The 26,905-nt window shown below is 29.3% G+C and overlaps 1 protein-coding gene across 1 annotated transcript in view; it reads right to left on the minus strand.

The window, feature by feature from the left end:
- LOC113373604 (protein Wnt-10b-like) overlaps nt 1-26,905 on the minus strand; it is a 38,370-nt gene that overhangs the window by 6,825 nt on the left and 4,640 nt on the right. The window contains exon 2 of the mRNA XM_026613892.1: nt 16,066-16,199. Within this exon, the coding sequence (XP_026469677.1) occupies nt 16,066-16,199 (134 nt within the window). The remainder of the gene's footprint in view (nt 1-16,065; nt 16,200-26,905) is intronic.

Below are 26,905 nucleotides of genomic sequence, written 5' to 3' on the forward strand. Positions count from 1 at the left end.
AATAGTGCTACGTTGCAATTTATAATTACCTACTTTTTATTTGGCATTATTATTATTTTGTGTTACTTTTCTTTTAATAAGTTCATAACCACTAATGATGATGTCGAATCGTATGAAATAATAAAGATGTTGTAAAAAATTTTACTAATATATACTACTATATATATATATATATATATATTCTTCAAGGTCAAAAAAACAATTAATATATAACTATATATATGCGCACTTTTAATACGAGTATACGAACACTCAGCACTCACACTATTTAATTTATCCAAACTATAACTCGTGTACCGCAATGCACACATACCCCTTTTCAATTTGCTAACAATACTGGACAAAGAATATGCACCCTTTATAAATTTTTTGAACGAGGCTCTTCCGCGGACCTATTGGATAATTACTGCTTCATTTACTATGCGACATGCACCCCAGATAATCTCGACGCAATGACATCATATCATGAAAGCTTTTGTGATATTTCAAAGGGGTTGATTTTTTTAGTCTCACTGGGTGGATTAATGTAGAGTTATTATCAATGGGTTAATTGTTTTCGGTGTATCGTCTTTGAATGGGCACGTGCACAAGCTCAGTATATGTTGTATGGTGGTACCGAGGCAGTTTTGTTTAGATGTCTCATTATTAAAATTTGAATCATTTGGTTCCAATTTAGCAGAACTTAATTAATATGTTCCAAAATATGTCTGACACTACGTTTTGCACAACTTCTAGATATTTTATTTAATTAACAACTAAACGTACATACTAATTGGTAAAGAAAACAAGTTTATGTATTGGTTATACGAATCATTTAACTAATTTATATTCCCTATTTTATTGCTGTGCACTTATTTACATCATATATTAGTATAGGTAATATACATATACATACACACGCATATATATATATTTATATATATATATATATATATATATATATGTGTGTGTGTGTGTGTGTGTGTGTTCTAAATATAGCATCTCATGAGATGTTTATTGTTTTTTTTTCTAGTAATACTATACTGAGTTTGCCACATTTGAATATTAATATTATATTTTAGCTTCTTTATGGACAAAGTTTTAATAGAAGTTGTGCTAATGACATATTTAGAATAAAAATATGACAATATAAAAGTATATAATATATATATATATATATATATATATATATATATATATATATAATGGGTAGTACTGCCCTAGGGCAGGTCTGTGAGTTGAGTTATATATATATATATATATATATATATATATACTTTTATATTATCATATTTTTGTAATTTTTGTATTAAAACTCAGTTCTAATATAATATTGCTAAAATATAATATTAATATTCAAATGTGGCTACTACATATATATATATATATATATATATATATAAATGTGTGTGTGCGTGTGTAAGTGCATGTTTATGAGAATATCAAACATATAAATTCAATCAAAAACATTTCAAATTAAATACCTTTATAGATCCATTTTAGTATTCTTTCAATTGTATTTGAAACTATATTCAGTAAATAAATTCAAATGTCTTTAGCACTAGTTTCCATAATCACTTAATGAAAAACACACAATCAAGTGCTATATATGTTTCAACAACACTCGAAACACCTTCAGAAGAAGTATGGTGCCAGTCAAGCAACTGTACCAAAACAAAAAAATGTGGTACACAAAAACAAACATAGAGCACCACGGAAGACAAAACACGTTGACGCGAGAGGACGGGACGTAGCGAAAAGCGCTCCACACGCGTCGTACACAAGTCACAGGCGAACAGTCGCGATGCTTCTGACATAATCAGCAATAAATCCGGTGATAATTGCTAGAGGGAAACTCTGGTCATACATTTATGTGTTAGTCACATCGACGACGACCCACACAAACAAACTGAGCCAACCAATGTTACAACACAAGCGCCAACAAGAGTTGTCGACTCTAGATTTAAAGTATGGAGTTCCGAGGTATGTTCGCGCGCACGGCTTGTAGGCAGTTACTCGGACACAGTCAAAAGATTTTTCGGTGGAAATGGGCAGTGGCCAAAAGCGTGAATGAGATGGCTGACTTTGCGTTTGTTACCATGAGATTTAGAAGTATAACTGAATGTATTTGTGTGCGAGTATATATTCCAGTCGGATTATATTGCGCCCCGCTCAATTTTGCCCCACCATGATGAAATATGCCCGGTTATCTTTTTACTCATCGTGGAAATTGTTTTGTGAGACTTGTAGCGTACGTTTGTATTGATATTGTAGGCATGGGAATGGAATTATGGATCATGATGAACAGGATCAAATCAGTGCATTCGGAAAAAAATATTAAGAAAAACATCAATTTCTAAAATATCACATTTAAGCAGTTATGTGCAATAAAAATCTAATTATTCAGAATGGTTTTTATTAAAACAAAACATAATAAATAAAAAGAAAAAGTACAAATACGAAATTTACATTTAACAATTAAGCATTTCTTATTAATAAAATTGCCAAAACAGCATCACTAAAATGTTACAATGGGTAAATTATTATATTTCTTTGATAATAAATTAAATCTTCTAACGCTTTACTACGATATAAATTATAAAAAATACTTCATTTATTGCAATGACCCTATGCTAATTAGACAAATAAAAATAAATTGTACTTTGAACAATTCTTTTCTGATTCATTTCTAATCAGTCAGAATCATATAAAAAACATGCCAGTATATATAAAATTTACTCTGAACTTGTATTTTGTGCAACAAATTTATAATTCTCACATTGTTGTTAGTTTTTCAGTTGCAAAAACTTTTAACATAACCATATACTTGATAATGACGCAATAAATCATAACTTCTCATAGAGCTCATTCAGGCCATATTTCTCATTAGTATGCAGTCACGCTCATTGTAGTTCCCACTTATGATAACAATATTATATTATTCTCAATAACTAAAAAAAACATTCTAGTTAACCATTTAAAATAAATTAGTGACTTATTTTTACAGATTTCATGATTCTAACAACTAACAAAACATGGTACACGAATATATGTTATCACCCTTTGATTGAAATGAAAGATAAATATTTTGAAGTGTTGCTAGGCGCCAATGTTGGTAGTTGTGTGAGAAAAACTTGTTATCTAGTACCTAATTTATTTTATAATTTATAATTTGGTATGTAATTTTGTTATTATACTTTGAAGTTATAAAGATAAGTGCGATTTTCTAAATTCTCTGTTTATTATAATCACGCTGAATGTACGCGGCGTCTCCACCGGACTAGTCCAAGCATTTCTTCAATAGATAAATACATTACTACTTAAAATATAAAGAACTACTTTTTATATTACTTCAAATTGAAAATGAATGGTTCACAGTATATTTTAATATTTCATTCATTTTGCTATTTCTATCTGAACAAATCATTTGATGGCATGATCTTCAAATTCGATTCGACAATAATAAAACAGAATATATTATACAATAGGAAAACCACATTAACCAATAGTATGTGAAATTATGAGTGCAAAAAGTCTTATATAAAAGCAAATACGTTATATCTAAATCCTTAAAGCACTTTTTTGTTCTCCGCGCGTTCACGTCAATTACTTAACAATAAAGCGACTTTGCTAATCATCGGGCGTTTTGAATGAACGCTAGAAGCGTTTTGTTTTTATTTTTGTTTCTATTTGTTCTGCTTTATTCTCAAGCTTCACATGGCCATTGACAACCATGAGGCGTGCGTATTAGCACCATCCCGCTAAACTGCTCGGCTAATCCTCAGGCTAATTAACGTGTGAGAGATGGGATTAATGTTTTCAGTCTACCCGGGGAATGGCGCGCGGCGAGGCGTTGCGATTTGCATGCGATCGCCTGCAAACAAACGGTAGGAAAAAGTTAATTACTATCCGAGCAGAAATATAAGCACGCAGAGTTGCGAATTGACTGCCAGCGCTGTTTGATCTATAAGATTTTATAAGGATGTTATATCAGATCAACGGCATACGCTTCGTATGTTTGATGTCGGAGTTTTTTTTTAATTTGGTCATGATTTATTATTAATAACTTATTTGCTGATTGCTTTTATAATCCCAACTAAACTAAATACCGTTGTTAAAATATTGAATTAGATGATAAATTAATTAAACTTTAAACTTATTTTACATTTGTGCAGAATATTTTAGCATACATTATTAACGTATTTCAAAATCATATAGAAAATATTATCGGCATTGTTAAAATCTCACGATTGCCTTGATAATATTTACCCAAATGTTTCAGAAATCTATGATTGAACCTGTTTTTTATTGGTTGATTCATTTGTTACAGCTCATTATTTATTAGTTAGGAAGTATGCTGAAAATATAAAAAAGAAAAAGTTTGGCTTTTGATACACTTACCTAAGTTTCATTAATAGAATTTTTATTTTGATGATTGTTTGAATTTGTTTATTTCTACATTTATATATTATAAACAAAACTATTTACCCATTTTTATTTTATTGTTATCACAATCAGCTTTTAGAATCTTTTAACGCAATTTGTAGCTGATATGGAAATAAATAAATAGAACAATATGATAATAATCGAATTTTCAAATATAGTATTGGTGTACATGTTTCTTTTAAGGCGTGTGTTAAAATGACGTGTAACATAAGTACTCTTGTTTACACTTGAAATATCCGCAGGCGATAATTATCTTACAAATAAGTATTTTTTTATTTCACGATTTGATCGTTATTAATTACAAATCATTTACGTATTTCTGCATCATTCAGTGCATTTATATCAAGCCCACGCTCTGGTAGAATAATAATTAATATAGCATTTATTAACTTTGCGTTTGTATTTTATGTGTCAGCATATTTAAATTATGAATTGTATTGACGCTTGTTGAATATATAGAATTGACGTTTATATTTATTTATTGATAAATATATAAACCTTTATAATGAATAAATTAAATAAGAAGTCTGAATAATTAAATGTTTTGACTTTTTTGCTGTAGTAGCCTCAGGACTTAGTTAATCATTACAAGTCCAACACTTGCATTTTTAATGGAAACTGGACGCAAATGTATACATTATTTAATTTTAGATGGAGATGGAAACATATTAATTAAAATTATACGCATGTAATTGATATAATCCTGATGAAGCATTTTTCAATTCAGCTCAATTCTTGGATTTTCACTTGTTACACGATTTACATATTCTTGAATGAATTCTTGATGCGAAATTCTTATATTAGAAAATTATATTTTAATTTTATTAGAGTCTACAATAATTTATTTGGTTAGTTTTATTAGAGTCTACATATTTTCATTTGAAATTACGTTTTTTATTTTTTATAAAATGAATCTTATTAGTGTGAAGCAATTTTATAATACCATGACATGAACTTTGTTTAATACTTCAACATCTAACATGATTCTAAGGTATTTGGGTATTACCAACCAATCATTGATTATATTTTTTAGTAATTAATTAGTAATTTTTGAGTAATTTTAACGTGGCATCCGCAAACTTCAGACTGCTTATTTTAACTATGCAATAAATGAATTATGAATAATTATAAGCTTTTATAAATTCGTGCATAAGAATCGACTTTGTCGATTGGTATCATTCATGGCCTCGGGACGTAATTAATCATTCAGAGGCGAACACCTATAGTGCAGTATCAATCGAAATTGAAGCACAATTCATGGGCCTTAAGCTTATGATTTTATAATTCATGATCTTTTTGAGGGGGTGGGGGATCACTGGGAGGCAAATTGATTTTCAGACAAAGTGCGAGTTTTGATTAAAACTTCCAAAGTTTAATAAATGCACTATTTTATAAATATTTGATTTGAATAAATTATATGAAGATATTAAACAAATACGTATGTTTGCATATAAGAATCGACTCTGTCTGTCTGTCGATTGGTGCCGTTCTTTGCCTCGGGACTTGGTTAATCATTACCAGGCGAACACCTACAGTGTTAATGCGCCCTCGACGCGCCGTTTATTAATTATTTAATTGCCATGTGCGCGTAATGAAGCACATAGAGACCGCAATGATCCGCCGTTGATGGACTGATGGCTCTTCTACGATGCTCATTACTCGCGATGTTATGCCAGCTCATCGATTATCTACAGAAAAAGATTTTCTTATATATCCTTTGAATTATAATGATTGTTTGCAATGATTCTTCGGGTTCTTGCAGGCAAGATGCGTAGCTTGCAGGTTGAATTTTATAACAGGGATTATAACAGTTTGACGTTAAGGTTGCTAAATATAGTCACAGTTTTGCAAAGCTTTTCTTCATTGAAAATATTAAATATTAAACTTACACGATTACAATGACCAAAATATCGCACATTATTATGTACATATAAAAAGGTACATATAACGGTTTGTATATTTGTATAGGATTATAAATTATATAAAATTAGTTAATTAAAACAAAAACACTTTTATTCAATTAGTCTAATGCCTCTTTAAGAATCATAATTAGCCGTGATTAACGTGATTCAAGAGATTAACGTTATTTTGTATGTCTACACACACACACACACACATTATAGAATTCTAGAGTAGGGGCAAGTGGCAAGAGATAAGCTGAGGTACCCGACATACGGAGACAAAATACCTAGCCTGATATGGGTAAACGCATTTTTTTCAATGTACAAAATAACACTCACACTCAAACACACACACATATAACTTAAATTAATCAAATCCGTCTTATATACTTAAGAAAATTATATATTATAAATAGTTTGTGTAATATCGTGTAGAAATGATACCCGACAAGTAGCTGATTATGTTTTATGAACTGGGCTAAATTATCCTTTACAAAAATTAATCGTCATTTAATTATTTCTTGATAGCATTCTTGGCGTGCTTTATTTATAAGCTTATTACAAGAATAATGGGACTCCAACACACACAGTCGAATTTGATTTAAACCCTTTACACGTCGAAGGGTTTATTTGGCTGTGTGGGTGCAAAGATGCTGCTTTATCGAGGCGTGCCATTGCGTTGTGAAATCTCGTTGTTAGGTGTGGTTTTCGATTTTTAGCTCCGCCTGCACTCTGGTTAATACAGATAAGGACTTCTTATCAATTCATTCTCATCCATCTGATATAAATGTTATTACCCGTATCATATAGTAAGTAAACTTACAAATAACATTTGTTCGATACAGATTTTCAAAGATAAATGTGACTGATTTATAAAGTATGCGCTATTGCAAGGTTTAAATGTAGAGCTTTGGTTTTACGTGCTTGGAACATTTTATGTAAATAATTTCTAATAATATGCTTTTGCATTATATAATATTTAAGTACCAGTATTTTAAGTGCCATGTGTTGAAATGTTTAATACATATTTCTGATAATAAATTTTAGATTTTTTATGGGATTTCTATATTAATTTACGAAAGATAAAAATACAACAATAAATGCAGTATAAGATGTATTGGTTGAAATTCATTTGTTGATTATCAAATTGATACATGCACTATTCATAACTTGTTGAAGAAAGTGAAAATTTCGAATTCAGTTACTCAGGGTGTCACAATATCACATATTATTGACAAGATATATCAAATAAGAAAAGTAATATCTTAATACTATTATAATAATATAGGATAGGGTGGGGCACAAAGGTCCAATTTGACTTTGAGAAATTATATTCTATAAACCAAACCAATTATATCACAAAAAATAACACATATTAAACAAACAACTTTGTGACTTTGTGCAGTAAAACTCACAGCTAATATATCATTGAAGAAATGTATTTATTTTTGGTATTTTCCAAAAATTTGTCACCTTCTTTACCCCACAGGCGGGTTAAAATGGGAGGCCAAGCGCAAAACAGGTCTTATCCTTATTTTTAATTGTAAAGGTATTTTACGTAATAATATATACATTATTCAACCAATGCAAAATATAAATTTTATTGGAACAGTTATTACAGCTAATACTGTATATAATTTTGATCTGTTATTTTGTCAGGAATATTCAGCAGCAGAGTTGTAGTAATTATTTTTTTTATTTTTCTCTTCTAAAACAGCTTTTCTCAACTTAATCTATTAACCCCACCCCTAACAGTTTTTATTATATAGAGGTTATATAATAAAAATAAAAACTGTATTAATTGACGTATACTTAAAATTTCTGTTAAGGTCTCAAAAACTAAACAACAGTGCTCACAACCCAAACCTTTAAGTTCCGTTCTATATATATATAAATCAGTATCAGCTTAAACATGAAATTTAAATTCACAATTTCATTCCAAAGTACTTCTGTTAGAAACTGAATATTCCTCAATATATAATTATTGAATATTATTGTGTATACATTCATTTGCATAAGCGAATATAATTCGCTAGTTATTATACAAAACATAAATTTTACTTAATTCGTTATGAATATACGTTATGAATGGTTTTTCTTGCATGTTTTGCATCACTTAATGACCTGGAGATTAAAATTGTAGTAATTGTTCTGAATACCAAATTAGTTAATTTTGAGTGAAAAGAGTATATTCCTGCACAAGTGAAAAATCATCATGAAACTTTTTTTTCCTCTGGTTAATATAATTCAATAATAATAAAAATGGTTCATTAATATAATACTTTTATATTTATATTTTTATTTATATTTTTTTAAAATATATCTATTTATATAACATCTTGAATTTTTTCGAGAAAAATTTGATATACGTTTATGTGAGAATTATGTATTGGTATAAATTGATGTATCAATGAGCCTTGAGGCTCAATGCCATATACTTCTAGTTCGAACTTTTTATTTATTCATTATTTCAAAACATGTCTGATATTTGCCAATAACTAATCTCTGAATATCGATTATTCATCTGCGTGTCGGTTTGGTCAACATTGTGAAGTGTTTAGTGTCGACCCGGGGCGCCGTCGATGGATTCTTTATGGAAGTCATTTGAAGCCAGGGACGCCCCCATGGTGCCAAATGCAAGCGCGATTTATTCACTGACCGACCAAATCGTGTATTTCATATTACGTGACATAACTGCTGAGTTTTCCCATTTAAGACAAATTGGAAATTCAAACGATAATTGAAAGGGGATACAAATAAAAAAAGTTATGCTGACTTATTCTTATGCTGAGTTTTTGTATTTAGTTTATAATAAGGGGGAGTGGGGCTTAAAGGTCCACGGGTGAGAAGGTCCACCACCGATATCTCAAGAACAAGTAAAGAACTTTTTAACAACAATTTCTATTGTTGATTTCTATTCTATTTGAAAGTAGAGGGTAAAAGATGTATAACCAGCCATTACTTCGATTCTTACAACCGCGCTGATGGGGGATAAACGGAAATGCTTGAAAATCTATAACAAAAGTATTTTCTTTCATTTTTAGTTTCTTTGGTTGTGAGCACTATGATTCAATCTTCAATTGTTTTATAAGATGCATTATTAATTTTAAGTTAGATAAATTTTATATAACCTTTATAAAAACTTACACCTAGGTGGGGTAAAAAGGGCCAACTGAAATTTTACCTTGCCATAAATGTGAAAAATAAAAAATAGTAAATAAAAAAGTAAATTAAGTTAAATAAAGCAATTTCACAAGAGATAAACTAAATAAATAGTTATTCCAACAATGCTGATGAAATGTATCTATTATTTCATCAAATCCCTTTAAATTTAAAAATACAACTGTAAAAAACGGGCTTTTCACTGATCATAGTCAGCTAGTTGTTTGATTTATGCTATTTGTTGTGATATAGTTGATTTGGTTTTCACAATATAAAAGCTCAGGGTCAAGTTGGACTTTTGTGCCCCGTTCGACCCTATATTGTTTTTAATATTTAGAAATAGCCCAATTCGATTGAATTTTATTTGCTTGTATCGCTTTTTCATCATTATCAGTAATGATAAATCCTTATCAGTAAATTTACATTTCTATATAATCTTTCTGTGACTTCGTATAATTACGAAAAAATATACATCCGATTCTTCATTTCATTCAATACACTTATTTGTCAATAGCTACGAGTATAAGCTTAATTGAACAAATACTCATCCAAGGATAAATCCTCTTCGACATTCCATGCATCATATGATGAAAATCCCGACTTAAATGAAGCTTTCACTCTTCATCTAATTCATCATAACTAAAACTACCTTTAAAGTAGATAAATTACATCTTAGTATCCGGGATCAAATACCTATTCGTAAATTATATGAATATGCACCAACAATGCTCGACGTGCAGTAGAACTTTCTAGATAATCTTTCCCATTGTGTCTAATAATGATTATCTCATCGACCATCGTAATATGGATCTTTAAAAAAGAATCTTACGGATGACTTAACTCATTCATTCACAATGGTCATTTACAATATTAGTATATTTAAAAATATATTTGTGTATCAACAATGCGAAGAATAGGTATGAGATCGACCACAAATGGAGGAACAAATACAAATGTATTTATACTGTATAAAAGAGATTTTGTGTCACGATGTTCGTTCATGCTTATAGCTTTCAGTAAAATTATTTATTGGAAACATTTTTGTAATAAATAATACTTATGGATAAAAAATCATAATCATTATAGTAAGTAAAGTATACGTATAAACTTAACGAAAGCTCTTGGTCGCACTTAAAAGCTCATAATTTTCAAACAACGTGAGAATTTTTTTTCTCTTTTTTCAGGACAGTTACAGTCAATATTATCACGTTTTGGCTTGACGTTGAGTTCTTGGACATCCTGCATATATATATATATATATATATATATATATATTTATGCATATGATCTATCCAAGAACACGTTTATGACTATAGGTACACAGTACAAGAATCATTATATCTTTATTCTATTGTACACATATAACGATCTCTATCGGATTCTAAGTTATGACATCACGAACATGACTAACCACATTCTCTCAATATTATTATTAGAAATCAAATTACAGCGATGAATCTAACAGTAATTTACCTATCAAATAGTTGGAAAGGTTTTATTAGATGGATTTATTGAATCTCTCGTTGCAAATTATGAAATTTATCAAGTTTTTCCAGTTCTTGAACCTCCACTCGTTTGAGAAAGTTCAAGTGAAGTAAAATTGAATAGGTTTGTTGACGTAATTTATGTTTAGTATTGTAAGATATAATTTAATATTTGCTTATAGCATTAGTGTAGTTTTCGATCAAAACTGAAGCAGAAAATATTATAAAATTTTAGAAATTATAAATAAGTTAGAAATTGTCAATCGAGGTTAAATTCTAAGACCAATTTAGTTAATGTTATTATATTGGTAATGTCCTTTGCAAACTCAAAATATTGCTTGTTTACTACTTCAACTTTATCTACTTGACTTTTGTGGCCACTTGATTTTTTTAGTCAAAACTGAAGATTTTAAAACTTTTTTAAGATCTTAAATCAGCTACAACATACATACATTCAAGTTGCAAAACTTATTTTTACATTTCAGTTTAGTTAATATTTTCATATATTTTCGAACATTTGTTAGTTATTATTAACTTAATAGATAACAGTGAATAATAATAAATTGTTTTCGAATAAGTTTGTTCATTCCAGATTGAACTAAATCAAACTAAAATTGAAAATTTGTATGTGTATGGGTGTGTGAGTATATGAGCCAAAATTTGACTTTCTCAACATTTTCTCAAATTCGTCAACACCAATTTAAATTAAATCAAAAGCTATTTAATGAAATTCGTTAAGGACTCGCGATTTGTTTTGCGATCAGCCCTGTCGTTTCTTTAGAATTAGCTGAAAATGCAAAAGTATCGAGAAGTTTACGCCAGTAAGTCACCTTAAGACAGATGACATGTACACCTACTTCTTGAAACGTCAAAAACGATTAACTTAAAGTTAATAATATTTGCAAATTATTTTCATCACAATAAGTTATAAATTTTAAACTATTTATTTTTCAATAATTACAAATTATTTGATCGTAAATAAACAAATGAGCAAATTATGATAAGTATTAATAACATCGGCGATATGTATTTATAAATATTTTAAGTTACGTTGAAATATTCACTTTTGCACAGTAAACTATAAAATTCCATCTCATGTACAATGGTTCAGTTAGCTGCAATCGGAATCCTGGAATTTTTTCCGATGAACCGAATTCAGCTCTGCGATTCGAACGCGCCTCTATTGGGTGGTCGCACTCCTTCTTTTAATTCCACTGACGTGACTTTTATTCGTTTTAATTTTGTTCCTTATACACAACCGACTGTACGCGTCGTGATTATTGTGAACATTTTTATATGATTGATGAAATTCTACATCTCACCATACAAGTTCAACATAGAAAGAATTTGTTGTATTACAATGGTAATTACTGTTTGATGGATACAATACACACAAACACTTGTTGATACTGCCAGACGGAGGTAACGAAATATTGTTGGGTGCTACTAATGGTTTTACTAAAGAAAATTTTTAGTGGCATTTAAATACTTTATTTTAAGCAAACGGTAATTCATATTATGTTTGTAATTGGTTATAGGTTATTTTCATTGTTTTTCTAACAAAATATTTATTTACTTTTTTTATAATTTATATATTAATTACATTTTCAATAATTCACTAATATCAATTTACACATTCTTGAAGATAATTGATCTTTTTTTTTTCAATTTTGTAATAATGATCGCTTAGTTTTAATGCCAAGATAATATTTGAAAATAAAATCGAAGTATTTTTAAGTTAATCTTTTGTGGTGTTCAGATATACAGATCCTTGTCTCACTTCTTGCAATTTTTTGTGTAATTTGGTTCTTAATTCCAATCCATTTTATTTTTCTTGACTGATATTATTATAACTCATTTTTTTGCTTAATATTTTTAAGTGAGTATGCTCCTTAAATTCAAATTATTAACATGTTACTTTGAACACGTTAAAATTATTCACATCTTAAAACATAGTAAACTTTGTATTAGAAATAAAATAGAGTAACAAAATAATCTAAATTAATCCAAATTCAACGCACTTTTGATGGAACATGTCAAGACAGTGTAGTACAGTTTTTTTATAAGGGAGAGCTTTCCAAATTGAACCTATTTTAAATTTATAATTTAACAAATGATGCTAATTGGTTATGACTGTAGTCCTATAAATGTTATTTACGATTACAAATCTAAAGTTACAAGGTTAAAGTAACAAAAATAATGAAAATTCACCACATTAATCGAAAAATGGTCACAGTTTTGCCAAAGCTCTAGGTTGCACTTTTTATACATGATAGTTATCATGAATACTACCACCCTGTTTTGGTTTGACATTGAGATTTGCGTCACACTGTATATAGTGTACATATATACTAAATCAATTATTTCAATGTAATTCTTTCCGTGAATAATCGATTTCAAATGATTTGTTTACAAAATCCTCAAAAAATTCCTTCGCATGTCTGTTATTTTAAACACTTGTACCTTCCTATATACCCTTAGGGTCTATCGTTAGGCAATATTAAGAACAACTATACATAATAAGAAATGGCAATATATTTGGCTCCGTGGCTAATTCTTTTGCACCTTAATTATTTAGAACATCTTCCACATTTCTCGCCCGTATACAAGACGCACGGACTTTTTATACACGTTCTCTTTCGTAACTGAAAACTTTCCTCCTCCAATACCCAGGTGGGCTGGAGGAGTTCTGAAACTTTGAGTATGTAGGGTTTATTTAGAATTATTTATACCACTTGACTAAATTTGATGATAATAGTCTTGCAATAATATTTACTTTGACATGAGATTAATTTAATATGAACTAATTGAAAAACAGATTTGCTTCATGACATTAATATTTTTTGTATTATTATGAAAAATACATAAAATAAATATTGCTTCTTAAATTAAATCATATAGGTGGAGTAAAAATTTAAAACAATAAAAATATACGCAGAAATATCTTACGAAATAAGTTTTGTGTAATATCGTTAATTAACTTTATCATTCACTTCGATTTTAATTTAAATTGTTATTGTGAATTATTTGGAAGTTGTAAATATAAAATAACTGAAAAATTTGTATCGCCTAACGTAATCCAGCAGTAAATAATACCTTTCGACTTTCAGAACCATAGCAGACCACCAAAGATTGTTCGTTTAAAAACCGTATCTAATTCGAACTTCGAGTTGAAGAAGTTGTTAGAAAAACGAAAAAAGTTGTCACATTTACATCATTAAGAGTGTAATATATTATTTAAGTAATTTAACAAAAACATTTTTGCATTTCGCCGTGACTAAACGTCGAGGTGGCATTGGCAGAAAAGGGAACCGAAACCCTAAAAAAAACAAATCATTTGCGAAAACACACCGGTAACATGTGCAGATAATAACAAGCAATAAACTGAATGATTTTTTTCTTTACAAATCCGTGCATTCAATACTCTTGTAAGGATCATAAACACATAGAAATGGAACATGCATGGATATTATATGTAAGAGCCCATACCTGAGCGGTATGTATATTAGGCACCCTAAATATAAATAAATTAAAACCTGTGAAGTTAACAGCTTTGAAATGATTTCGTGATATTTATTTGGTTTTGTATCTTTGGGAATGAGTTAATTAGGCAGGCGTTGCGGTATTTAGGCCACACAGACGTTAAGCGCTCGCGATACAGGAATTTCTGGTAAGAAATATTAACAACTGTGACCGGCCAAAGACGTTTGATATCGCCAGATATAAATATTTTAATTATATCATGCATATGGAGTTTTGTGTCAATAAAACTTGTTTTCGATGGTGCCTCGGTTTGTTAATGCGGCGTTTGTTAATGCGGATCGAATCGCATTTAAGTTTTTCTCCAGAAGGACTTCCAAACCAAAATAAATTTTCAAGCAAATTGTGGCGTATTATCTGATCTTATTATATTAATATCTTTGTGCTTCGATAACACTTTGATCCACATCAATATTTATTTGCAGGAGCATGCGATTCGGACAAAAACAAACGGAATAAATTGAATGTAAAAAAAAGTGGCCACGGTCCGCTACCTTCTAAATCTAATTAATTCCGGACTACTATTTTAGATGGCGCTAAATGATAAGATTAAAGCGTTCTGTTTTACAAAACAGATTCTAGAGATAACGCGTCCTCCTAATGGCGTATTAATTTTGAAATTTAACCACAGATATTAATGGTGATTTTGAAGCCTCTCGAGAAGGTGCTGCAGGTAGGCACAAGACTAAAAGTATATACATATTCTTCATTACGAAGAAGTGTTAATCCTACACCGGACGACACAGAGGCGTGCATTTTGTGGGGTCGATTTGATCTCATCCAGCAGATAATAGAGTTGAGAATTAAAGTAATAGTATTACTTCCAGTTATGCATAATTTGATAATATTATTATTAGAATTATTCAACGATTGGAGTATTATTGTTTATATACTATTTGAAACTGTCTAATCATTCTAAAATATTTTAGATATTATCTTCCATGTGGGAAATATTATGATCGAGTTCACATTGATAAACCATTTAAGTGATTTTTGCATTGACCAAGTCATGGGCATTTTAATAATTGATACATCTTATATTTTCACTTAAATTCTTAATTTCGAAGATCTTTTCGATTTAAACTAATAGTTCATAATTTCTGACAAAATCAAAGTGTGTTTTTTTAAATATGTGTCAAATTTGTTGAAAATAAAAAAAAACCTGGAGTAGTTCTGAATCTGGTTAACCAATTCAATTCAACCAAATGGAATTCGTTCTCTAATTTCGATGTAATTTCAATAGTAATGAAATACTAACTTAGTGGTAACACATACGTTCAATTTGTAGAACGCTTAGGTAAATCGTGCAATAATTGAAATATGAACGTGAGTTAAATCCATCAGCATGTTTCGTCCGATCTTTTGGATTTCATGATGTGTCTATGGTTGTTGTAAATATAGTATTTTATGTAAATATAGAATAATACGGATGGAAGTTAATATAGAACGTTGCGAAGCATTCTTCTGCTTCAAGGCGACTAATTATAAGATTAGAACCCAAATAAATTAAATATTATTTTGTTAAAATAGTGATGCATTTCTCGCCACCTCACTGTATCCCCAGCAACGCCGGCGTAGCCCTGTCGGCCTCGTCAGCCTCGTCAGCCCCGTCCTCTTCGGGTTCTGGTGGAGAGCGCGACCGCTTACTTCGCGATGTCAGAAGTGATCCGTCATTGTGCCTTCGTCTCTGTATTAGCACTAATTAAGATGGACTAGGCTTGGATATTGGGCGTGTTCTTAACTCAATAATCATAAGAATGTTTCACACGGCCGCGTGTGTGATTAAGCGCATTTAAATGCTTCTTTTCTCATCTTGTTCTTTAGCTCACGGATGATCGCGGGTGAGAGGCGAGTTTGCAAGGCAAGCGAGAGACAGATATTGTTAAAGTATTACGTTGGAATGTGCCTCTTGTAAATTATTTTACTAAAATATATTTTTGTAGTCTTTTTACATCCACGGAAGGATTTCAGTCTGGGGAAGAAATTCCATTCTTTACATACATTATTTCTTACTGGCTTCTACCTTTGATATATTTTTAACTAAATCATTAATTGTTTCTAAATTTCCTGTTCGTCAAGTTGTAATAGTTAATAAAATATAAAATAATTGAGTATAATTGGATCAACATTTTTCTTGTAAAATTCCTGTTTCCATTGGCTAGAATTTTGTTTCAATAGAACTATTTGTATTAATTTTATATGATGTTCATATTAAAATTAAGCTTGATAGATCATAATTAATTAATATCACAACTTTATTTGTTTGCATTGGAGGCATATATTTATCACAGAAAAAAAATAATTTGAAAAATGTCGACAAGAAAAAAATAAACTCCATAAAACCTAAAATTTATTGCATTTCGTGCGGTCGAAATTCTAGTTTCAGTATCGAAATAATTTATAAAAATTAATGACGCTAAATATCTTAAATCTATATTTATGTTTACCACAAAATAAATTCTCATAACACACATTGTATGCGAGGGACATATAAACGTAGAACGATTTTAAAAAGATCAGGCAACCGAATAAAAAACTATCGACTATTAAGTTCAAATTATAAACAACATGTCTTCTGTATTTTTCTCGCGTTAATTTTTTTCTGTATTTGAGCGACTAACATTTCTAAAATATTTTTTTCGTTTCGGACCTCACACTTCGTATATGCTATTACCGCCTACCGACACATTATAAATTGGATTTTATTGGTCGGCCTCTTGTCTAATTTATGAAAATGTATCAGAGGTGTACCGCAATTTATAAGTGATATATAATATTTAAGGTGAATAAACGGAAATGTAATATTAATAAAGGTTGTTTAGAAACCAATGAGTGAACATTAGTTAAAACATAGTTTCATAAGAATTAATAATAAAGAAATTGTATCAATAGTCATAAAATCTTTTGATAAAAAATATAGATCAATTTTTTAACAGTTAAAAAAAATTAATCAATTTTGAACCATTTATTGTAACTATGTTAGGGTAACTATATTTGGAAAACGATGGATTAACGACATTTGAGAAAACTTTATTTGGCTTTATATATAATATAAAAAAATCAATATGTGTTCAAGTTTATTATATTACACGCGTTTCTGTTGAACTGTGTTGTTTCAATATTAATTTGTTTCAAACAATGATACATACTCTCAATATAATTTACTTAAATAATTTGGGATCGGATTCAAAATTTGCATTATTTATATAAATTAAAAAAGTATGATTATTAGTCAGATATTTCTTTTCAGAGACCACCTTAACTATAAAAGTATATAATATTTTACAGTTACAAGCAAACTGCTCAATTTAGAAGTTACTTTCTTAATCTAAATTAGTTATAATAAAATATTTTTTCTAAAATTAATAACTAGTTACCAACGGAAATGTCAGTTGATTCGAACAATTTGACTAGTTAAAGGATAAGTTTAGGTTTAAGAACAATGCGCATAGGGTCTTTTACACCTCGGAAATTTTAATCAAAATTTTCAATCAGTTAAAAAAGCTGTTACCGCATGTCATAAAATATGAACGCCACGCCTTTCAAATGATGCCCTTTCGTATAAATAAGTCAATATTTAGAAAAAATGAAAGTCAGCTTGCAAACACGATGTTTCTATCTAATATTCCTGTGCAGGGAACCGTTCTTGTGTGTTTTTGACCCAAGGTCTCCAACATTTCGTTTAACAATAGGTAGAGGTACAAAAGGAGCGCCCTAATAGAAATGTTTAAGAGAATTTAATTAAGTTATTTGTGGCGTTCGGATTTTGAAATTTGACAGGGGATATGCGATTAGTTCCCTAAGTAAGACGGACGGTTATGCTTTCACTACTACACTTACAGCGATATTAATAATATCCTTTTGAACATTCTTCATATATATATATATATATATATATATATATATATATATATATATGCGTGTGTGTGTTGTATATTTCTGAATTTGATGTTTACATATGTTTTAACAAATTTGTGTACTCGCCCATAATATCAATAAAAAAACCGTAAATTTATTTTAAAACTTCGGCTATAATCGTAGCCTTCATTCAGTGGTAAAATTTGGTAATTTTAGTGCTAAAACAGGAATATCAATAATCCATCCATTTGACAATATGCGCTACATATATAACACAATATATCGTATTTAGTGTTGAAACGAATAAATAGTTTTTAATATTTCTGTAATTCTTCAATTCAGCGAATTGGCTGGTTGATCATATCATATAAATTTATATGAAAATATTATATTTAATACAAGGGTATATATATATATATATATATGTATATATATACTATATATTTTATGGTTTTAATACAGCTTGAGTTCAGCGATGAAGTAGATGCTGTTTCTTCATTTTTCCAAAAATTAAATCAACTTTAGTTAGCTAATATTTGTTTATGAGCGGAAAACTTCAGAAGTTATCACAGATAATGCTATACAAAATCAGATAATTTTTTCTAAATAAAGAGCCATATGTCCAAAAATTAAACAAGATGCGACGAAATATTCATCGGATACGAGCAATTACGTACGGGCTACGCCGTGGGCGATTTGATATGTAATTTTTAGTTAGGGAACAGGTTTTTATTGAGTTTAGCACACAAGTGTCAGATTCGTTCAGTCATTTGACTATTTAGATGTACAATAAAACCACGCTTATAGAATCGTACAGGTAAAGTATTGAAATGTCTCGGGCATTTAGTGTATAATAAAATATTGTTTCACAACAATAAAAATCACAGACAAAAGCTGCAGTGTGTAAACAAAATGAAATGACATACACTGGAGGTATTTTTATTATATTTACATGGGGATGGGCCCGCATCTTTTTGGGACTTCTCCATTTTCCCAGAAGAATAATTATCTCATTTTATATATTCATGTTAATTTAGACTTCAAATTCCTATAAACGCGCATTCCATTAGCTATTTGTTTACATTAGAATGCAAAGTTTACAACAATTTTTTCAAAATGATTATAAATTCCCTGTTTTGAAATTTTCAACAGGAATTTATTCATGTAGACATGTAATTATGAGTTATACAATGTAATGATGAACAATTGGAGTTATAGATTAATTATTATAATAAAAAAAAGATAAAATGTTTATTTAACGAAAATGATACATTTCATAAATCATAAAATATATTATGAATTTCTTGCTTCTTATTAAAAAAAGCGAAGTAAATCAATTTCGTATTAATCAAATCAACTAATACATCTGGTCTGTTTTCTTCTAATAATCCAGTTTGAGCTGTCGGCAACTCAAATTACGAGTATAATGGACTCGTTATAAACTATCTAAACATACATCAATTTTATAATTACATATACTTTGACTATTTTATAACGACATATAAAATAGTCAAAGACATCTATTTGCTCTCTGAAAGCAAATTACCATTTCACGTTATCATTATTATTATAGATAAAATAATTTATGGAGTAGTAAAAAACCAACATCCCGTCAAAACACACTGTAAAAATATTACCGTAACAAATCAAATCAGATTCTTCCTGTGCCATTAGTTGAGAACTTCATCAAATAAACGTAAAAAATGAATTCGATTACTAATGGTTGTATGTTGAAATGATTTGTTAATTATCTTTAATTAACTGCTCGTTGTAAAATTTTTGATTCGTTTTTTTAAAGAAATATCCGGTGTTTTCAGTGAATTATCAAAGCCAATAGTACTAAATAATATTATAATGCATTTATTTGATATTGACATTGGATTATTTTTTATGATAAAATGTGCATAATTATTTGAATAATTAGTTTTTCAATGCTTTTTAACTGCGTCGTACTAGTTCTCATTTTGCTCTGAAATTAAGCTAACCAAGAATCTTGTCAACCAATATATTTTTGTCTTGTAATACTTTCGCAGTATTTTATTAAATTAGTATATATATGCTTTCACTATATATATATATATATATATATATATATATATATATATATATATTATAGCGTATTTTTTCATTTTTTAACTAAACAATCTTCATATTGACACTTTTTTATGAAATACATCAAGAATTAAAATACACGTGAATTAATTTTGTGCGAGTTTTTTTTTGAGAAAATTGTTATAAAATGTGAATAAATATTGAAGTATCAAGTAGGTATGATTTTTAAATATTTTTTTCTTATGAGTAATGTTTTTTTTTTGTAATTTTTGCATGGAACACCTCTTGCGTTAGGTCTCAATCTTATAAAGCGCCATTAACATCGGATCATAAAATACACCAGCGGTCTGATCCTATACCGCCCGCTCGCGTCGAATCTGTGGGGCAGCATGTTTATCAAATGTTCTCAAAATTTAGTATTTATATATAATACAGTATGAAATATCATTCACTTACTAAAAATTATTAAACTCAATAGAAGCCCAAACAGCATCAATATAATGCAAACTCCCACGTCCCTCGCATTAAGATTCAGGATATATTTGCATTTGATCCCTAAATTTTCAAGATTAATAGCATATATTAGTTATTTTTGTAGTTTGTTCTAAATCGGCAGGAGACTCCCTAAGCGCTAAGTAAACTTAAAAACAAATCTTTTTAATAGTAATAAAGTATTTGTTTTTTATATAGAGTTTCCCAAAACTCAAACCGAAATGGTAGGACAGTATTGATTGTAGCATGAAAAAAAAGAAATTCATCCCTTCTTGTAGTTTGAAGTTTATGAGCTGGTCAAAATGTGACAATTTTGGGGTTCATTTCAATTATTTTTGTTTATTTGTAACCGTAACCGTGAATAACATTTTTTAGACGAGTCAAAAATAATGACACAATTGCTCCAAGTTTTCAAGAATTAAGATTTTTTGTTATTTTTTTGTTAAACAATGAATTTAATTTTTTTATAGTTTTTTGGCTTTGAAAAGTCGTTTTTAAAAAAAAAATCACGTGAGTACTTCGGCGATTTTCGCTGAGAATCACCATACATATACATACATATACATATATATTTCTATATATATACATATATATTTCTTATATGGTTTTCTTATGGTATTTATTGTCAACAAACATTTATCAAACATGTAAATTTTGATGTGCAGCATACTTGATATATAAATTTTGCAGAAATATTTATATTAGCATATAGCAATCGACTTTTTTTAATAAATAAACTTAAAAAGAAATGTTTTTGTCAACAATAACAAAGAAAGAAAATAAGAAAGAAAAACACTAGGCACGTTCTGTAAAAATGTTTATTAACAATTATCTAAATTAATTTCCTAGTAAAATTTGTTTAATAATAAATTATGCATGCTCATAAGTGTTGTATGTTTAGAATCGCTTTATTATGTATTTTGTACGATGAACCTCCGAACACTAATTGCCTGACCCTGCCGTGCCTCTATTACGATTTAATACCCCGTCCATCTATACCTCCCATTCATGTTTCCAACGCTTCAGTCTCGACCATCGACTTTGCGAAGTACTAATTATTAAATTGAGGTGTGCATAAGTAAAAAGCAAATAAATAATAAATAGTTTTGTTTGATGGAGCCTAAAATTCAAACCGGCAATGAATTTTACGCATATGTTACTACATCCGGTCTAAAGAGCGGTAATAGTTTATTTTATTGCACACCTGAACACTTGTTTGATGCGTGTGTGAAAACTGTTTATGGATTATAACACATGACTGAAACAAAAGAATTATAAATATTAAGCAATTCTCATTGAAAGATTGCATTTGTGTACATCAAGATGATCAAGAATCCATGATAGATGATCTTATTTGTCACTGAAACAAGCTGGGAGATAATTGTTTACTATTTACCGATATAATAGTTAATTTTTTAAATATATTTTTTCATAATATTTGAAATAATAAGGAAAAGCTCTAATTTGATGGAATAGATAATAAAATAATTCAGCTATTCATATAAAGCAAAGTCCATAAAGTTACAAATACCCACTAATAAAAACTCATCATGGATCAAGTTTCCAATAGGACTTATGAAAATGGTGGAACGCTCGTTCGATTCGGGCTCTCCAATATATATTTAATCGCGAATCCGCACAAACCAGCACAAAGGTACAAAGAGATATAAAATGCGAGTGTTCGAGTGTGTGATGTATACATCACGCCCTCGGCGCCCCCGGACTGAGAGCGCGGACCACCCAACCGTAGCCTGAGAGGCCGCGGGTCATCATTGCGCAGAATCAAACTGGGCCGCAACGCCCATCAGACACCTTCGCTTCTTCGGATTGTGAACTTCCAAAAAGGATAAAAATAAGTGAATGTTAACAAATGAAAAAATCCGACTGCACCGATTATCTAAATTCGCACGCTAAATTCGAATTTGTTCTTACGATATGAAGAAGTTACTGATGAATATTTCCTAGTATGATATATTAGTGTTTTTTACTACAGATACTAATAATTACTATTAGTGTTCTTCACTTGCAGAGTTATTAAGAAATCTTTCTAAAACCATTTTTTTCTTTTATTGAATTTTCTTTTCCCTTTTCTTTCGCATTTTGTATTAGCTAAGTTAAAATTTTTTAACAGTTTATTCTTTATCCAAAAAAGACTAAAAATTCATATTACAACCGTACCCAAGGCACACTTTTGAAACCATCGTTATAACTAAGCCGGCAAAACTTCTTTTTGACTCTTTGAAAGCAAGCTTCTACAGATCATGTTAACGTAGGACGCCGACTGTAAGCAATAATGGGAACTTGTTCAAACCAGCATACTACATCTTTCCCCCTTATAGCCTATCTAAAAATCAGTATAGTTTACCTATTATGATGACTGTCACTACTGTACCCTGGCACAACCATAACCAAACTGCACTACATAAATGAAAATGGAAGATTTTTACATCATCTTTATTATTTTCATACTTCTCGACATATAGTCTTAGGTGATCTTCACCGGTATATTAAACTATAATCGTTTACTATAAGTTTACTCATATGTTGTCAACCTAACTAATTATTGATTGAATATTGTTATAAATGCAAATGCTTCAACAATGACCATCCGAGATTAGAGACTCGAACAAATCGAGTTCAATAACGTATTTATAATTATAATAATGGTAATAAGATAATAAATAATGATTAGAATTTCTTCAATTAAAATTTTTTCTTATTGAAAAGAATGTGGTTTCTTAATAAATTTAAATTACTTGATTGTTTATACATACTTCAATAAATTTACTGCAATGATATTTATGTGCAGGGATCACCATTATGTATGCATTTAACATTTAAAACAATTTTGCTTCAACATATTATTAGCTGCATCAATCTATATTAAATCATCGAACGAAATGGCGTGAGAAATTGCAACAGAAATAATTTAGCATATAAGAAACTAATTCATTATTCATACATGAATTATAAATCAAAACATATTATAGATAATGCATATATTATCATAAGTTGTAAGGTTTCGAGACCTCACAAGTGGCCATGTTCTACCGTCGTATTGCTAGAAATACAAATTCCACCGATAATTTATACATTATTAATAATTACAAGTCATAAACTGTTCATAACTCAAACGCTAAATTAGTGATAATAACAGTATTATGTATTGGAAAAGGTTTTCAGATTTATGGCAAATATGTCTCTGAAGCATTGGTAAAACATCTTAACCCGCAGAGTAATAAATGATATTTATGACTGTCAGCACTTTCAGTCGGTCAGTCTTGTGCGCGGCTAATATATTAATAGTACCGACATAGTTTATGGTTTATATGTGCACTTGTGTTCGAAGTGATAATGCAGACTTTTGTTTAAATCTCGTGACCAGGAACGCTAAATCGGAACGATTTCTCTAATAATTTTACGCTAAAGAAATAATCACGTTGAAACAAATCCACTAGCAGTAAAGCATATCTGTCGAACTTCAATAGTATATAAACACGAGTCATTTGTTTCACTGTAGCGTATAGTACTAGTATGACACCGTTATTTATCGATCAGCTATCGGATTTTATCACATTAGGAATCCAATATTGAATTCGAGTAAAATTAGAAAGCTTTTAGAAGATCTGCGTTTTCAATAATTCAGTGATTTTCATGGAATATTAAGTACGATTATGTATAAACTTTAACGTTACAAATAATTCGACGTCCTGAAAATTTTATAGCAGTTTTGAAAATTTGATCTCCATTTTTGCATCATCAAAAAAAAATCTTAATTATTTATAAAAAATAGTTAAATCCGATTTTAGTCCATTATTTAAAGGTATTGTATAAAAAATAACTCACTTTGCATACATTTTTAGAATACCTTCAAAATGTGTTTTACCTCTTTATCGATTATTTAAGAACTACGTTTCTATTTATACTAACTGAGAAAACGTTATAAGTAAGGTATTATGTATTAAAAAATATGGTATATTGTTTAAAAAGACACAAAGAACTTCGACAGTTAACTTGGCGTTCATCATCAGGTTTTGCAATTATTTTAATAATGCTTCTAATTTTAATTATAATTTATTATAATTTTATTATAATTTATTATTAGTGAAATATTAAATATGCAAAACATTATTTTTTATTATATTTGTAAATCTATGTTCTTTTCACTGTATTTCAAATTTTTTACTTTATATTAAATAATTGTTCAATGGAATAAACTATGCTTCGTTCTGCTCTATAAGATACAAAAAATGACATCTCAATTACACAAATTTGATACCTTATGTAAAGTAAATTATTCAGAATGTCCTATAAATTCAACACAGATGAAGTCATTAGTAAAAGTCGATTATGAATAAACATCAACTAATTAGTGATGACGACCATAAATCAGTTGTTAATTACCCACGTATGATAATTCCAGTTGATTTCTGTTCGTTTTATCTTATTATTTATCCAATATCCAACATTTGTCCGCAGATAATTCAAACGAGTCGGTGCGGGTGGCCGCGGATCTACGAGCGTCAGTTATCCGCATATTTCCGGAGACTAGCGCGCATCGGCCTAGCAAGGTCGCGGCAATTTTTCGGTTGCATGACCTAAACACGCGAACTAAAATGATAAATTTGCCAAGGTTATAGACGCGTTAAATATACAGACGTGAAGAAGATTATTTCTAATGACCCAAAGGTGGCCAAGATATAGAAAGGTAAATTTATTTAAAATTTATTTGCTCCACTTTGCTTAGAAATGGGTTACTTGTTCGCCATGTTATTATTGTTCTCAATAACGGCTTTTGATAGATAGGTTGAACGTTCGAATACTTACGACAATACTAAAATATGAAATTTACTTTATTTTAATAGCTGTCATACTGGGACATTGAGTAATTGTTTTCACTTTATTAAATGGATTTTTGAATGGAAGGCAACCTAGTGGTCCAATTTAGTTATGACTAATTAACTATACCCAAAGTATTTTTTGATATTTTATTATATATATATATATATCCACAAGAGGCGATTTTTACTTGAGATTATATTTGATAGAAGCTGCCTGATGTCGGACTTAATAATTATTAGGTCCAAAATATTAAATAACACTACTTTTTTAATTCACTTTTCATTATTATATAAAAGTTACTTTTTGCTGGCTTCATTAATATTTATCAATTTTGGATAGAATAATGCGTGAGGAGAAGCAAAAACCTATTTTGTGCAAATAATTACAACTAACAATTTAATAATACCTGCCAATAATAAATAAATAAATAGAAAAATGTCAGAATTGCCACATATTTTAAGTATTATGATAGCAAATTAAATCTAGTCTGAGAAGTTTATTTTTTAATATTTTTAAATTGAAGTTTTTATGAAAACTAGTTAAAATCAGCTTTATTTAGATAAAATTGTCTTTTATCAATTTATCATTATTTGATTGTTGTTATCAATTTTATTTTAGGACCTTCGCATCAAAGCTCTTCATTCCACTGTTATATTTTTCTGTGCGTAGTTGACTAATGATCGTTGACTCTACCCGCAGAAGTTTCGTGTTAAAATGATTGTTCATAATGAGTGTTTTATAATTCCAGGAGGTCGGGATTAATATTATGATTTATTTCGTGATGATTATAGACGCGCATCAGTTGAATACATACCTTTTCGGGCGTTCATTTGTATGACAGCTGTAAAATTAAATATTTTTTCGGCGAGATGAGTTTGTTAAAATATGTATGTCAAGGATTTAATTTTTTCTTGTTAGATATCGGTCATTAATAACGGAAATTCAGAGACTATACCGCAAAACTTTGCATGAGTTAGCCTTGAAAGGAATGATTGGCGACCGTAAAAAAGGAAAATATTTATTAACTAAATAAAAAAAACAAATAAGAATTATAAACATATTTGTAAATATCGTATTGTAATTTGTAGAAATTTAGCACAATTTGCTTCAAAAATAAATTTAAAAAATATTTAGGTAACTTTACAACGT

This window comes from Ctenocephalides felis, unplaced genomic scaffold, assembly GCF_003426905.1.
Source record: "Ctenocephalides felis isolate EL2017-DRISC unplaced genomic scaffold, ASM342690v1 CF-g0.4_SCAFFOLD_01604, whole genome shotgun sequence".
Lineage (NCBI taxonomy): Eukaryota > Metazoa > Arthropoda > Insecta > Siphonaptera > Pulicidae > Ctenocephalides > Ctenocephalides felis.